At 40.7% G+C, this 16,499-nt stretch overlaps 1 protein-coding gene across 6 annotated transcripts in view; it reads right to left on the minus strand.

The window, feature by feature from the left end:
- Nucleotides 1–16,499, minus strand: part of SH3D19 (SH3 domain containing 19) — a 159,739-nt gene that overhangs the window by 34,182 nt on the left and 109,058 nt on the right. For 3 of the 6 annotated variants that reach the window (XM_019641243.1, XM_019641242.1, XM_019641247.1), the window contains exons 3-7: nucleotides 13,239–13,279; nucleotides 7,675–7,717; nucleotides 5,475–5,613; nucleotides 5,195–5,348; nucleotides 3,408–4,412 (exon numbers count right to left, since the gene is read on the minus strand). In XM_019641243.1, coding sequence (XP_019496788.1) covers nucleotides 3,408–4,412; nucleotides 5,195–5,348; nucleotides 5,475–5,613; nucleotides 7,675–7,717; nucleotides 13,239–13,279 — 1,382 coding nt within the window. Of the gene's footprint in view, nucleotides 1–3,407; nucleotides 4,413–5,194; nucleotides 5,349–5,474; nucleotides 5,614–7,674; nucleotides 7,718–9,074; nucleotides 9,116–13,238; nucleotides 13,280–16,499 lie in introns of all 6 variants that reach the window. The other 3 variants (XM_019641246.1, XM_019641245.1, XM_019641244.1) reach the window with 2 other exon arrangements.

Raw genomic sequence — 16,499 nt, forward strand, 5'->3', positions numbered from 1 at the left:
GGATCTGGAAACCACTTCCAATGGTGCATACATGAGCTCAAGGGATCTTTTCAAGGGAGAGGCAAGGTTCCCAGGCTAATCAGATTCTCGGTTCTGTCACCCAGAAAGGGTTAAGCACTGCAGTGCCATAAGTCTCTCTATCACAGACTGTTTGCTCTTGCTGCATAGAAAAAACCCAAAGCACCTCCAAAGGAATCTCCTATCTAAATGTAAGGAAAGTCAATGGAATTTTCTCTCCTTTTATTTGCAGTGTTTACTCTGCCCTCCTTCTAGCCCCTCACACACACAACCAATTATTCTCCACCTGCTGCCAAACAAGCAGGCCCCTTTACACCTATATCCACATGCTTTTCATTAGTGGGTTGAGAAAAACATTGATGATAATGTGGTTTTCTGCCCAGTACCTGTCTCTAATAATATGCTTGTCATCATAATTAGTTGCACCATCCTTGGCTTGCCTTTCTGTCATTTCTTTCCCTTGAGCTCTGTTAATAGCAGAAATTGGCTGTGAGACTATTATTCTGGTCTGTGTAATGGGGCTGACAGCGGAGGCATTCTGTTTTGTTTTTTTTTTTGACAACTGGGTATGTTTGTAAAGGTGTGAAGAGGTATTGCTAATACCTCTCAGCTCCATTACATTTACCTGGAAGGCATTTTACCCATGAAATCAATCCAATATTATATTGCCTGTTTTATGAGTTTTCCTTTAATAATTTTTCTAATCTTTACAATGTTTTCATAGCTCCAGTATTTTCTGATCTCTATTTCCTGAGATTAATACAGCAACTTCATTTAATGAAAACTATTTTATTAGATGTTGTTTATTTTTGATGGAAGAGACAGAGAAGGAAAGATGTATTTGTGAGTTTGTCTCCTTTCTCCTGTGGTCCTCTCCCCGTTTCTGTGAGATGCCAGGATGATTAAGTAAGGAGAGACCATAATCCTTTATTTACAAAGACAATCAATGCTACTGATAGCCCATCAAAAAGGCACAAAGCCCAAATCAATAAAGAAACAAAAACCCCTGCATGTTGAGGAATTCAGAGGTGACCCCGAGGGCCTCTGGAGGACAGTAAGCAGGGAAGCAACAGGGTCCAATGCACACTCCAGCAAAATCGCTTGGGTAGCCTCCGTATGGACAACGGTGGGTTTGAGGAAAAAGCAGGGGCTCAATTCAGGAGGCCTCTGCAGTCCTCTGGGCCTAAAGGCCTGAAGGGAGGCAGTGGCAGCAGGGATGGAGCTGAGAGGAAGATTCAAGAACTATTCAGAAGGTAAAACCAGCAGGAGTTGGGAACTAATTGAATGTGAAGCACAAGAAGTCATTAAGCATGACTTAATGAGCACATACCATGTTTCAGACAACATGACAGGGCTTTCCTGCATAATCACATGTAATCCTTGCAATACTTCCATGAGGAGTATGATTATCGTGTTTTATAGATGAGGAAACTGAGGCACTCACGGAGGTAAGTAAATGGCTCAAGCACATACCAATTAAGTGGGAGACCTCAGCCAGCCTGACTCCAAGTCCAAACAACGAGCCACTGTAGCACAGTGGGGGAAGACTCAAGAGTGATCTCTCGAATTCTTCTCCAGGGAAAGTGGGGTGGTGTGATGGTGTCGCTATGTGAGGTGCAGAATACAGGAAGAGATGCAGGTTTAGAAAGAAGATAAAGGGTTCCGTGCAGTCTCACTCCACAGTCGAGAGCAATGGTTAAAGTCAGGTAGGGCAAGCAAACTACACGTTTTGCTAGCAGACTCCTCAATAATTACACGTTACGCAATGAAGCGGTAGAAACCAAGAAACAGAAAAAGCTGAGGATGAAGCATGAGGCTGTATTTATGTTGAATGTATACTGTTGACCTTCTTGTTTTGAAGATGACTGTAATTATCTGCTTAATGACACAGAATAAATTCTCCGCAGCTATTAACCAAGCTGCCACCCCCATAGAATCTATGAGTTATACAAACAGGTGATATTTCTCTGGCCTGTGCTGCTTCCACTCTTAACAGCTTGCTGTTGTTGGATTTACCCATCCCTGTCCTATCCTGAGCCTTATAACACCAAAAAGGTTTAAATAAGAACATGATATGACAAAGACTTGAAAAGTTTTTAATGTGTTGCCGGGTTTAAGGATTCATGAAAATGTTGGGTAGCAACATGATATTGTGAAAAATAAACTAGACTTAGAATAAAAAGATTGACTTTGAATGCTGCCTTGAAAAATTGTAGTTTTATGACACTGGGCAAGTTACCCGTTTGATACCTCTCAGCCTTATTTTCTTCATCTGCAAATTGAGGCTAATGATACCTTGAAAAGGGTTACTGTGAGTATTAGATTAAATAATGTATGTCAGGGTATCTAGCAGACGGTTTGGAACACTGCAGAAACTCAATATATTCTAACATTTTTCCTTCCTCTCCTTATGGACAAGAGGCATGCTATAGCCAGTTACCATGCTGTATGCATGATAAATATTTAATAACTATGTGTTTGTTATCACTTAAAATACACCTGTGCTGTGCAGAATCTGGTTTTGAATCACAGAGCTTATACCATTTTGATACATGTTAAACATTTATAAGATGACAACAAACCTTTTAGAAACACTATCAAGCTTATATGTTCACAAATTCTACCCAAAGAAGTAAAAAGCAGTAAAAGGAATCTTATTAATGATAAGTACAGCAACTTAGTTTGACAAATCAAAGGTAAGCTTTACCATCACACCCTCCATCTGAATAGTGTATGGAAAAAAAATATATGCCCTGCCTCTTGGGAAATTTAATTTCCCCTGATGTTGGCAGGAAACTTACAACTGTTATATTTTATTTACAAAACTGCATTCCCAAGGGAAGAGGTTCTGTGAAGGGTATATAAGGGGAAAAAATTTGCAACATATGGCTGGGTCCTCACTCCTTGCACTGCTCTTGCCAGAGGCCTCCCCAGGGATGGCCCCTGTCCTGGCACTCCCAGTGGGGCTGCTTCAATCCAGGGAGCCCCTCTGGGGTCCCTGCATGCCTTCCCACCTGTAAGAAGCTCCCTGCACCTTTGAATGCTTGAATCTCCACCTGCTAGAGGAAGGGAACCAGCCTCACGTCTAGCTCAGTCCCTCGTCCCAGTCTGCTCATTCCCGGCTCGTACAGTAGTCATCACTGTGTGTGTCTCCCTCTTTCTGTTTCCATCTCTCCTCCCGTCTCTGTTTCCATCTCCCGGCCAGCTCCGTGTTCCTTAATTTGTTTCTCCCCATCTGTACACACACATACATGTGCACACACATGCACATATACACCTCCATAACTTATGTACTACAAACTAAAACAAAGTGCCACTGAAGATACCCTACAATGAGTTTAGATGCCCCGCCCCCCCCCGCCCGCCCCCTTGTTCTGATTTTTACTCACCCAGAACAATCTCAGAACCAACAGAGTCTTCAACCGGGTTCCCAGATGGGGTGGGTAAAACATCATCATCAAAACTGATGAGGTCAATGTCCCCCAGAGGCTTGCTTTGCAGACCTGGAGCCGGGGGGTTGGCTGAGGGTCCTTCGCCCAGTGACCTGAATGCTTTGGCATGTGACGCCGCCGAGAGTCGGGGAGGAACAGTGGCTGGTTTTAGCAAAGCTGCAGGCCCGGCGGGGTTTTCTGAGGAGACTGATCTCCTCGGCAGCAAAGGCCGAGGAGCAGGGGTTGGGACTTTCTTCGCGCCATCGGGGCTCTCAGCCACGGGCCCGCCTCCCGGGATCTCTGGATTAACGTTTCGTATAAGGCCAGGATTTGGTTTCTTTGGCAATTCAGGTTTGGGTACTGGGATGCTCCCTGCGTCTTTCCGTGGAAAGTGTGGGGTGAGCCCTTCCCGAGAGGCCACCTTGAGTCTGTTCTCATTCCAGGAGTCCAAGTCTCCAGAAGCTCTGTTAGCAGCTGGTTTGGGAGCCACTGAGGGTTTCCCTGAGGACACAGCAGGCCTTGGGGGTAGCGTGCGCGGAGCAATCTCTGGTTTCTTGGGCAGTCCTGAGGTTCCTGGATTTGTCTGACTATCAAATGCTTTGATCCTTGAAATAACACTATTTTGGCTTTGCTCTGTGTTCATCATGTTCATTGCTGCCTGACTATACAAGTCGCCGGTACTGTCCAACAGGGAGAGGGGCCTGCTTGGGGTTGGCTCCTCCTCCGTGGCCGCTGGGCCGATTCTCTGGTGATTCTGCTCTTTAATGTGGGTATCTCTGGCTATTGGCCTGAGGTTGCTTTTTGATCTTGGTTTTGGCACTGGACATCTTGTAGCACTGGAGTTTTCTGGACAATTCTGTTCTTCAGAAATGTCAAAGACTATTAAAGGCGCCACATTTGTTGCAGGATCCTTGGCTGAGGCCGCTGGCGAAGGCTGAAGAGGTTTGAGAGGTGCCTGTAGGGCTAATGAGACCAAAACAAACAAAAAGAAGTGGCAACATTATAACTTAAAAGGAAAAATAATAGAAGACACACAGATTTTTAAAAATATATATGTCGAATAGCAAGAGATTTTGGTTTCCTTAATTCATTAGTAAAAAGTAATTCCAAAATCAATGGGGAAATGTTTATACTCAATTTCCTGTAGGAGTTTTCAAGTTATAACTATTCATACAACAAACATTCACTATATAATATTTTAAAACACGATTCAATTTCTCATTCTCAATATTCTTATCACATGAACCATTTCTCTCATTGTCAAAAGTCCAACAAGTCTTGCTTTACTTTTCCAAAGTAACTTACTCTCATCTGTTATCCTAATACAAACCTTTTTTTTTTTTTCCTTAACCAACTGAGCCACTTGGCTAGCCCCAATACAATACTTTTTAACAGCCTAATAGGACAATCACCTTTAGCATCCTATCAAGTTGAAGTTGCTAAATATAACATCCTTCTCAATGGTAATAATGGGCATCAACAGTATACCAGCCACGAGTTAAAAGGATGATATTTTTGTGATATGAACTAGGGTGAACCTAAGAGACTGGGGCTGTGGCTTGTCATAATGAGCTCTTATAATAATCACAGCAAATCCAAATTAAGAAAGCACACACAGTCATGCTGACTGGAAGGCAGAGCTCAATGAATTATGTACAAATTGCAAATTATTTTAAAGGCTAGAGACTACTGATTACTTCCCTAGAACTAGGTCAGACTTAGGAGAGACAAATGACTCGCATTACTTTGAGGCAGATGGTTGTCTATTTCTTCTGAAAAGTCGGTCTGAGTTGCAGAAGTAATGGTGTGTCTTGGACTGGCAGCAGCATTATTATTATTTGTAGTATTAATTTGAACTTGGTTGATTTCTTTTATGACTTGTTCATAAGACGGTGGGAGCTGCAAAATAGAGAATGATTTTAGACATCTATGGGCAATAGCCAACATGTTAATAGTCTCACTGTTCTTATCTTTGAACTTCATTTTAAAAATAAAATGCAAAGAGATAACGTGGTATTTATTCACCTCAGCAGGAACCAGCTCACTGGGCCTCCAAGAGCCTGCTGCAGAGGGCGGGGGAAATCCCAGGCCTGAGGGTGGGGCTCCTGGAAACCACGAGGCCCTCCTCAGCGGCTCAGCTGCCACAATGGTGATCTCGGGGCGCCTGGCAGACAGAAACCTCAGTGAGGATTTGGGGGTTGGTAACAAGCTATTGTCTATTTACAAATGTTTAAAGATTCATGAAAACAACTACCACCCAACAAAATTACATAAGAACAGCCATAATCACAAAATGACCTGTCTAACCTGGCTGTCTCCAATAGTACAGCCAGGCAGTCTTCGAGCGATCAAATGACAGTCATTGTCCACGATTTTAGCCTCAAAAAGTTAAGAGATGTACCCTAAGCACACTTGGCTCTGCCTTGGTTGATAAGAATAAGGACTAAGTAAGGCCCATACAATCTCTTCATCCCAGGGCTCTGCTATGTAGCCTATACCACAAACATAAATACAGAGGGTGCCAAAAAACGTATACGCATTTTAAGAAAGGAAAAAGCGGTATTAAAATTTTAATACTCAATATATACCGATAACAAAAATGAATACAAGTTGTGTATACATTTTTTTTGGCACCCCCAGTATATTGTAAGCTAAAAAAGTGCACTGGTCAATTAGAGTTGTTTAGCTTTCTGTTATTATAAAGTATATATTCTGAAATAATACTATATAAATAGAATATCTTCTTTCTCCTCACTCTACCTCTGTCCTGATTCAAAGTGATCGTGAAGTGTTGAGTTAACAAGTTCACTTCTAGACCCTGATGTGTGTGTATTCCTGGTCAGATTTGTATACAAATTTGACAGATTAATCTTTAATACTGAGGAGGCATAATGATTTAGGCATGGCTTCTTTAATCATTTTCAGAAACTGATTCTATAGTTCAATGTATAAATCTTACCTTCAACCTGATTTCCTAACAAACACCAACTGTGTGACTCTCAGCAAATCAATCAACCTCTCTGAGCCTCAATTTTCTCATCTAACAAATAGGGATGATGATACCCTCTTTCTTTCCCTAGCACTCTATGGAAAACAAAAGGAAAAACAAAAAGCACTGCCATTATCAAAATTGTGCATAAATACACACTCTCATGCTAGCTTGTGAAACAGTAAAACCTATTCACTGATTAATTTGAATGGCATTACCTAAGAACCTTGATTATTGTTTTTCTCTAAATAATAAGAGATACTAGTTAATAAATGTTAACCACTCTACATGCATCGATCCTCATGAAGTAGGTATCGTTAGCACCATTTTATTCATTTATTTATTTATTTTTTTAGCTGAGCCATCCTGCCACCTGTTGGCAGTTCAGCAGCAGCTCAGCTCGGGCTGGGATTTGAACCGCTGTTGCTCAAAGTTCACACTCTTGAGCAAGTTCTTAACCAACTGAGCCACTTGGCCGGCCCCAGTTAGCACCATTTTAAAGATGGGAATATTGAAGCTAAGAAAGGTTAAGTAGCGTGCCCAAGGTCACATGGTAAGAAAGTAAAGTCAGGATTTGAACTTGGTAATGTCGGACTTTAAAGCCCTTGTTCTTTAGTCGCCTATGTTATACTGTAAGAAATTTGAAAGCAGGGACCATGTCTTACAAAAATCCATCCAACTATTTATCCGCCTGTCCACCTTCCCATCCATTCAATCTTCTAACTGCCTGTCTATTGGTCCTTTCTTCTATCTATGCATGACTCATTCCTTCCTCCTCCCCTCCTTCCCTTTCTCCCCCACCCCTCTAGCCATTTATTCATTCAGCCATCTATCCAGCTGCCTGAGTCTTCTCTTTTATCCTTTGATTAAATTTTCTATCCTGTCATCCATCTATTAACGCATATGTGACATTTACTAAGTAGCTATAAGGTACAAAGCATTTCTTTGAGGCAGTTCCAACAATGCTTTACACATAGCAGTTGCTTAATAAACATTTTTAAATTGCTGTCAGTAAATAATTATGGCAAAAGAACATTTTCAGGCTTGTATTACTTCCTTTCTCAAGGAAAGTCTTCATCATTCAAACTTACAGATTAATTCAGAAAATGTATTCATGAGGCAAGAATGCTGTAGTATACTGCTTATGAAAGAGAAATATTTAATTTGCTAACTGATAACACACTTTTATTTCATTATTAGCAGAATAAATGCCTTCTATTATAAATATAATCATACCTCCTATCTCGATGAAGCTCACTCTGAATAGAAGTCCGAGAAGCTATAAAAGAAAGAATAAACTGATATAGTACAAAATTAGTACATTCAATAAAGGTTTAATTTTGTATAGGGTATATTATTGGAAAAAATTAGCTTGTACTTGATATCATATAGGATGTATGGATTTTAACATTCATAGTAGAAAAGCAAATCAAAATGATCTTTTCATATGGTGTAAAGTTAATTATAGTTATATATTTGAATTTTGTAAGAAAACACAGATTTCAAAAACTTCCCAAAGCATATTCTACAGTTCTGAGAATAATTTAAAGAATGAACAGAGAAAAGAAGACAGCTTTAAATTGAAATTGCATGATAAGAGCATTATGACGACATGAAATAACGAGCAGAAAAATGTTTTTAATCTATTCTGATCCATGACTATACTTTTGTAATGTTTGTTTATAACTCTACTGTAAAGAGAGTGAAGCTGGTCAAATTTTCATGTATTTTCTAACTCTTCTAGAATTTTACAACCTTATAAATTAAGAGATGATAAATTCAAAAAATGTTCAAATCATTTATATAAACATGTTTATAGCATATATTATTGTGTATGCAGCACTGACTTCCCTCAAGCCTCAGACTCAAACACTAGATCATTTAAATTTTTTTCAACATTTATTTTAAAATTAAATTACACCTTAATCAGATGACCTGCAAAATATGTTACATATAGGGTCACATATTACACATATGTTCAATACAGAATATTATCCCTATTTTCAAGATGCACGTTCCAAAGATATCTTTTTAAAAAAAATCTTCAAATACTATATACACTGTAATGAGTTATGCACAAAGGGGAATTTGTTTCAGATATAAACTGTTTTTATCAGTTGCCTTCATATCTCTCCAATTCTCTACTTTCTCAATTCTTCTGATTTGAAGAGGCTGAAGGTGTGAATATTTTCTTTTCCCATTCTATTAACTTCTGATTCTCTCTGAACAAGGAGACTAAGAAAGTGAGGGAGGCAGGGATAGAGGTGGAAGGTGGGGGTGGAATGGAGACTGGCGTTGGAGCTGTGACGGCTGAATCTACTCCGGGTTGGCAAAGCAAGCTCAACATTTGAAACCAAAACCCCTTGGGTTTCGATTTGGAGGATGTCCTATATTCATATCATCAACTGGTTTGACTGTTACAGTTTTATCAAACGTTAAACCAAGCTGAGGTGCATTTTGGCTACTATAGTCAAAGCACAGAGAGGATAAAGTGGTGCGTCTGATTTGTAAGAACAGTTTCATTAAGTCCAAGGCTCACTGAGTGTCTACAATCACATCAGCACCATCGCTAAAGCCAGAATCAGCAGACACAGCGCTTGTAAAAGACATCATGTTATTTATTGTCACCAACATACCTCTTCCACGGGGCATTTTTGCTGTGCACTATTCATGAGTGCTAAGGGAAAAAAAGAAGGGGTTATAGAAGAGGAAAGGGAGAAAAAAGAGTTGCCTATGCTCTACAAGGAATTCAGGAGCAAGGCTGTCTCGCCATGCCACTGTTTTCTCCACTCTGCACACTTCAACAGAAAGGAAAAGCCAGTAAACCATAGTTTCGGGGAGTAAGGGAGTACGCCGAGGCAAAGACATGTCTTGTCTGTGCAGACCAGTATATCCACACACATAACCACAGTTAAAAAAACAAACAAACAAAAATCTACCTATAGCTCTTAACAACAGTGCAAAAAAGATCTAAAAACCATTTTGCTACTTCAATAGGAATCAGTTTTAAAGTATGCCTAATGCTTAAAAGGAAATTCAGTAGTTAATTTTCTTTGAAATCAGTGGCTTTTCACTTGATTCTGACCCTGCACACCAGTCACTGGTAAGGGCCCCCTACCTCACCGCCTCATTAGCAGAATGACATTCCCATTCTGAATGTGGAAGCGTGAGGGGTGAGAAGGTCTTCAAATCATACTTACAGATCTCCTCCTCCTTGGAGAAGCACTGCCTTCCCCTGTCCTGCTCTGGTCTTTTTTTCACGTTCACTCGTCTATGAAATCTCTTTTTTCTCTTGATCATTACAGAATGGCTGACACTTTTTGTCAGTGTTGAACAAGTTTAGCAGCTAGAAACACTTCAGATTTTCATGGCAGATTTTCACGTAGTGAGTATCTCACACTCTTCCCGCTAATTTCTTAACTGTCCACTCCATCTCATTCTCACTTTCCCGGGTTAAACAGATTGAATGTAGTTGTTTCCAGGAAATTTGAAATTTGCTATCAATGCCCATGCAGACCAACATGTTCCTTTTAACCCCTGCCACAGGCTGCTAGTCTTTCATGCTTTTTGGAGGAAGGCCACAGAATAAAGCCAGTATTTCCAGTTCAAGTTATCATAGCATTTCAAAGAATTATTCTCAAACTTTTCTAGTTCGTATGGTTAAGTTCTAAGTACAAAACAAATTCATATTCAGCCATTTATAAAAGATTGAGATCTGGATTTGCAACATTGGCACTAATAAAGGATCCTTATAAGTTCCGAACAGGATCATAAGCATGAAAGGACCCCCAATGATCATCGTACTCCAGCCTTCCGGATGGGGAGACTGAGATAAAGGGAGGTTAAAAGAATTATCCCAGGGCACACAGCCGTGACAAGAAGGGCTGGGAGCAGTTTAACTCCTTGTGGATCTAGGAGAGCTGGATGCTTGTCCTGATTCTAAATAATTAAAAAATATCCATTAAACGATGGTCAGGAGAAATAAACACATAGAAAGTTATTATAAGTGTTCTTGCTATAACCCTACTTTGCCAATGAAAATCACAAAAATAAAAAAGTAACTCACTAACTACATTTGCTTGAGACAGGGTATGAGCTGGATGCATCTGACATGATAACAAGCGCATCCGTGGCACGGGACGCTCATGGCTTTGGGGTCAGGAAGTGTACGTTCACATCTCCGCTCTACCTTGTGAAGCCATTTAACCTCTCTGAGGCTCAAGGACCCTACCCTCTGTAAAGTGAGGTCAACACCTACCATGCAGGGCATTATTTCATAACATAGGTGAATAGGTCCTGACGTACAGTAGGCAATGGATATTAGCTAAATCTGAATCTCAAAGAATAATTTTCTTTTAAAAGGTTAATGAAAGGAAAAGCATGAAATTCTAGATATATCCAGTTGGAACACTTTTAATTTTAAGATCTTTACCTCAAGTAGCCTATGGCTCACTTAAGAATAAATGCAAAAAGAAAGCCCTCAAGGCTTGACGGGAACCAGGCTCATTATGAAAGAATTTAAAATACAACTATTGAAGAAATATTGCTTTTAAAAGGTAAAGTCTTCCTCCTTGCTAGTGTTAGATGATTTGAGTCTGGGATGGTGAAGCAAACATTTCAATGGGTTGGGTAAGAGAAAAGTTGTTTGTAACTTTTTCTTCTAGAACGGGCAGAACGGAAAAAGATAAGGGGTGACACAATTATTCTTCATTCTGTATTTACATAGTATCATGTGAGGATCTGTTTGGCCTCCTTGTCTAAACATCAGCAATAGATACAGTCAACAAATATTTCTTTAGTGTATACAAATCATACATGTAAGAATTACAAGACAACTTGGTTAGCTTTTTAAAAAAAGATTCCTCAAAGCAAGGGTTTTCCTTGTTGCATCTCCTCCTTTCTCTCCACTCGGGCTTCTTCACCAATCTCCTCTTCTCTCTGGGTCAGTCTGATCTCCACGGATTCCTTCCCTGCTGCCCACAAAGGCCTCCAAGCTTCCTCTTCCTAAACAGTCTGTGAACATGTTCAAATCCCTTCTCTGCCTGGCCCCTGTCCCTTCTCAAGCTACGGCCCTTTCTTTTCCTGTTTACTGCCCGATTTCATAAAAAAAGCAGCCTACCTCTCAGCTGTCCCAACGCCATATATTCCACTCATTGTTCCAGCTGAAGTGTGGCTTCCAAGGAACGTCAGTGTTCTGCTGAAACTGCTCTCCCAGAGGTCAGCGCTGGCCTCCTAAGGGCCACACAGGGACCTATTCTCAGCCGCCTTCTGCCTGACCTTGCTGAGGCAGTAAGCGCTATTTGTGCTTCACTTTTCGAAAACCTTAATTCCCTTGACCTCTAACACGCAGCGGTCTCCTCGTGTTTCTATTACGCTGATCGTTCTTTTTCAGCCGCGTTTCGCCCTGTCCTCCTTAGCTGCCTTCTCCTTTAGCCTTGCCAGGACAGGGCCTCGGGGTAAACCAGATCGCCCTGAAGGCCCTAGGGGACGTCAGGTACAGATTACAATCCCCTACCAAGTCCTGCCACCCGAGAGGAAAGGTGAGAAGCCCGAGAACAAAGGCAGGGGCCAGCGGACAGGACTCAGTGACAGGAGGCCCTCCTCGGCAGGGCTGGGTTTTTGGGTCATGCCATCTTTTGCCCTGTGGCACTTTAAAGGCACAGCCTGGCCTCGGACATCACTGTTCCCCAAGATTCTGTCCTTTGCCATCTTCACCCTCTACACTTTCTCCCTAAATGTCTGACTACTCCCAGGGTTATGCCTGTAATCTCAATGACCTCCAAACTGTATCTCCAGAAAGAAATCCTTCTAACGTCCAGACGCTAATTTCCTCTTTAAATTCTCTCCCTACCCTGTCTCTCTCTCCACCTCAAGGGCTCTGAGGCATGTGAAACTATCCCGAACTTTTCACTTTCATAGCTGAACTCCCTTCAACATACACTGTGGCATTCCCACGCTTTTATAATTTGCCACTGACAACAACAAAAATGAAACGTGGAGAAATGTGAAATATCTTTCTGTAGCGCCACCTTACAAATTGTTCATGGAAATGAATTTAAATGTATGCTCTTCACAATCTATGGATATCCTAAATTCATACTAAATATTATAAATTATGTTTCTAAAAATAATATACATTCTCTTTAGGGTGGTGATCTCAGCTCAAATAATGTGAAACCCCTTCTTTATCTTTTTTTTTATAACATATAATCCACGTTCTATTTGGAAAGGGGATCTTTGCCGAACCTTTTATTAAAAAGGATGCTAAAACTCTACACACCAAAAGCAAGTATTGTAACTTGAACCAAGAGGCAAAGTTAGTAAGCATGAATCTACTATTCTGGAGAGAATTCTATTTCGTCATTTCTATTTATATGTGCAAGTGTGAGCTGATCTCCATAGGCATTTATACAGTTAATTAAAAATACTGTGGAAGCAAATGAATCAAAAAGAACAGGGTTTGATATTTTTTTAACCCATCAGATGTCTCTACCTATAGAAAATGGTTACATAAAGTTTATAGTAGATCACAGAAATTAGATAATCCAAAAAAACCTTTTACAGCTCAGTTCTATAAGAGAAAAATATTGTTCTGAGGAACTGGCTTATCAATAAATGAAAGTTGAAAGGAAAGTTGAAAAACTAGCTACATGTCTGAAATGGTTTATTATTCCTTAGGAGATGCTGCTCTTGCTGGATTCGTTGTAAGATTCATCAAGTTCAATCACTTGCTAGAAATCTAAACCATCATTTAAAATTATTACAGAGGACAAACACAGAGCAGGGAGAAACAAACTTACATCTCTTGATTACTGCTCTAATGGATGACAAGGGTCCTTGGCTAGAAAAAGAAAGAAAGAAAACTTATTAAACATTCATTAATCCTTTTGAAGAAGAATCGTTTATCATGCCAGGTCATTTCTGAGACTCAATATGGCACCAAGCAGCAAGTTTGATACATTAATTACTGGTCTATCCTCTTTACAAAACACAAATTAAAAGTTTTTTCACAATTGCCTTTGATATTTAAGATGTTCTATGGGAGGTTAGGAGGCTGGTGAAGTTTATCTGTAGTGTAAATAAAATGTTGCCTTAAAATCGCTTTTACAGCTACCTACACGCCGCATCTTCCACTTTTGGGCAATGCTTGAAGTCAGGTAGCAATTACAAGGTGCTCAGAGTATTTTGACTCCCCGTCCCCTATATCTCTTTTATGTTTGACATTGGAATTCCTGTTTACTCAGATCAAAACAGATCATTTTTATAGTCAATTTGACCTAAGAGCCAACAGCATTTTCTCCTAAGATTAGAATTAAAAACTTCAACACTTAAAAGTCTTCTGCTTACTTTGGTTTTTGTTCAATAGCTGGTCGGTCCTGGCTGCCTCTGACTATGTGACCTTGGGCAAGTCACAGCCCCCTTTCCTAGCCTCTGTTTACTCATTGTTCAAAACCCTCTAGGCTATTAAGGTTTATGTTACTAGTTTGTGGGAGTTTGTGGGGTTGTTTGTTTTTTGTCTTTATTCATACCAGCTAGACTAATTGTTTTTGGAATAATTTAGAAAAAATATACAACCATGAAAATGTAATGATATGATTTATAAAAAAAAGTTTCATGCTTATTAAAATTCTTCACTTCTTCTATGAATGGTCTTTTAAAATTTATACTTATTTTCAATTTATGCTCTTTTAAGATTTGTGCTTGTGGAAATCTATAAATCCTCTTGCTGTTTCTTAAATAGATACAACAGGAAGACACAATAGAACACCAGTTCATTTGACAGGAGGGGCACTTTAAGAATACACTATTCTTAAATACACTACCAGACAAGAAAAAACAATTAAGCTCTAGGAGGTCTTCAATACCATGAAGCTACTAGGACCACAATATAAAAACATAAGCCAATACTGATTTTTGAAAAATGTTCTTGAAGGTTTTCTGTAAATAACTACTTGAAAAAAATAGTATAAGGTAATACAGAAGCAGTAACAGCACTAAAATGCAAATAGGTTGACTGACGGTTTTAGGAGAAACTTCTTGGTGCAAATCTGCAGAGAGCCTGCATGTTAATATTGAGTTTGTTGACTCAGGTACTGTAATTAAAAGAATCAAAATCAGTATTTAGAAGGAAGGACAAAAAAGCCAAAGTTCCACGTGTGCCCAGGCAGGGCATAAGGGATGTCACTGAATGTCTACATCATCATCTCCTTGCTTATTACCACGGATTTGGTGTGATGTTATTACTTAAAAACGCCCTTTGTTACCGCTGTGAAGGAGGAAGGTGTACTGACTGGGTGAAACATGGGGCGTATTTGGGTCAACCTCCCCACCTCCCCCAAAAAAGTTATGTTGAACTCCTAACCCCTAGTACCTCAGAGTGTGACCCTATTTGGAAATAGGGTTGTTACTGATGTAAATTAGTTAAGACGCGCTCATACTGGAGTAGGATGGCCCCTAATCCAACATAACTGGTGTCCCTAGAAGAAGGCCATGTGAGGACAGAGACACACAGGGAAAGTGCCATGTGACCACGAAGGCTAAGACTGGAGTGATGCAGCTGCAAGCCCAGGAAAGCGGGGACCGCCCACAAAGCACTGAAGCTAAGAGGAGGCAAGGAAGGGTTCCGTTGTGGATCTCAGAGGAGGCACGGCCCTGCTGACACCTTCATTTCCGACTTGTGGCCTCCAGAGCTGCGAGACAATCAAGTTCTGTTGTTTTAAGTCACCCAGTTTGTGGTACCGTGTTATGGCAGCCCCAAGAAACTAATACGGGGGCAGGGAGTGTCTTCTGGGGTGCTGGGTAGATGTGATCATTCATTCAGCTGTGTCACTTTGTGCACTTTCCTGTATGTTACACTTCAATAAAAAGTTGCGGGAGGGTGTGTGTGTGTGTGTGTGTGTGTGTGTGTGTGGAAACTTTGGTACAAAATAGAATTTTGACTGAGGTCAGCCCAGGTTCTATAATTCTCAAAATTGGCAGTATCATGTTTAGACTACATCTATAAACCAACCAACCAACCAACCATCTTATGTCTAAAGCCACCTTTTCCAAACTCTATAAAGTTTAAAGTTCTCCATCAGAGGTTAACAGGTTTTATGATAGGGAAAATAAAAAAGAAGGCCTGAGGTCAAATGTGTCTCCTTGAGAAGCAGTTTTGGGAGATGCTGGAGTAGCCACCTGGCTGTGCAATGCATACAATTTCTGTATCTCAAATGTAGCTATGGATGTAGAAACTGTGGTTTTGAAGATATCCTTCATCTCCGTCTTTCTGCAGAGCAAAGGCTACAGGTGACAGTACCACTCCACAGTCGTAAGAGAAAACCTCATGTGAGTCCTCCCTCAGCACGGGCTCAGGCTCATGTCACAGCCAGGAACCTTTAGGAAGGATGCCCACCCTGGACAGTAGACACGGCCTCCTACTGATCAGAGGGGACACTAGAGCTTGCTGGCTCACAGAGCTAGTTTTGGAGTCCAGTTGTCCCTATTCCACCCTGGTGCCGCCACTTGTTGGCTGGGGTGACACTGCAAATTACTTAGCTTCTCTAAGACCCCTTGTGTCCTCATGTATAAAAGCAAGGATAACTCAACTTCCTCATGAGGTTGTTGTAGAGTAAGAGGGAGAATTCATTAAAGCATTTTACACAATGCATGGAACAAAGTGTGTGTTCAACAAATGTGAGATATTATTATTCATGTTTGTTCATAATCTTCAGGGGCATCACAAAACATCTGGCAACACATACAACCCTTGACAGATTCTCCCATCGGAGTCTAATACCATACAGGTTATAGGCCCAGCAGTTTGCTTTTAAAAGACATTTTTCTTTAAGATGTGCTTTGCTCTCCTCTGGTTTCTGCCGAGGGAACCTGAGCCTAGGCCACTCCGCGACAAAACAAAGGAACGCAAACCTGCCGCCTCACTCAGCTCTAAGTGTGTAACCCATGTCCTGGCCCGTGGCAGGGTTGCTCCAGCTCTTCTGCCTTCTGTTCCTCCAGCACTGCTGCCCCATTATCAGGTGCTCCTGTTCTCAGTGGGGCAGATAAAACAGCTCCTGAGATGT

This window comes from Hipposideros armiger, unplaced genomic scaffold (assembly GCF_001890085.2).
Source record: "Hipposideros armiger isolate ML-2016 unplaced genomic scaffold, ASM189008v1 scaffold_58, whole genome shotgun sequence".
NCBI lineage: Eukaryota > Metazoa > Chordata > Mammalia > Chiroptera > Hipposideridae > Hipposideros > Hipposideros armiger.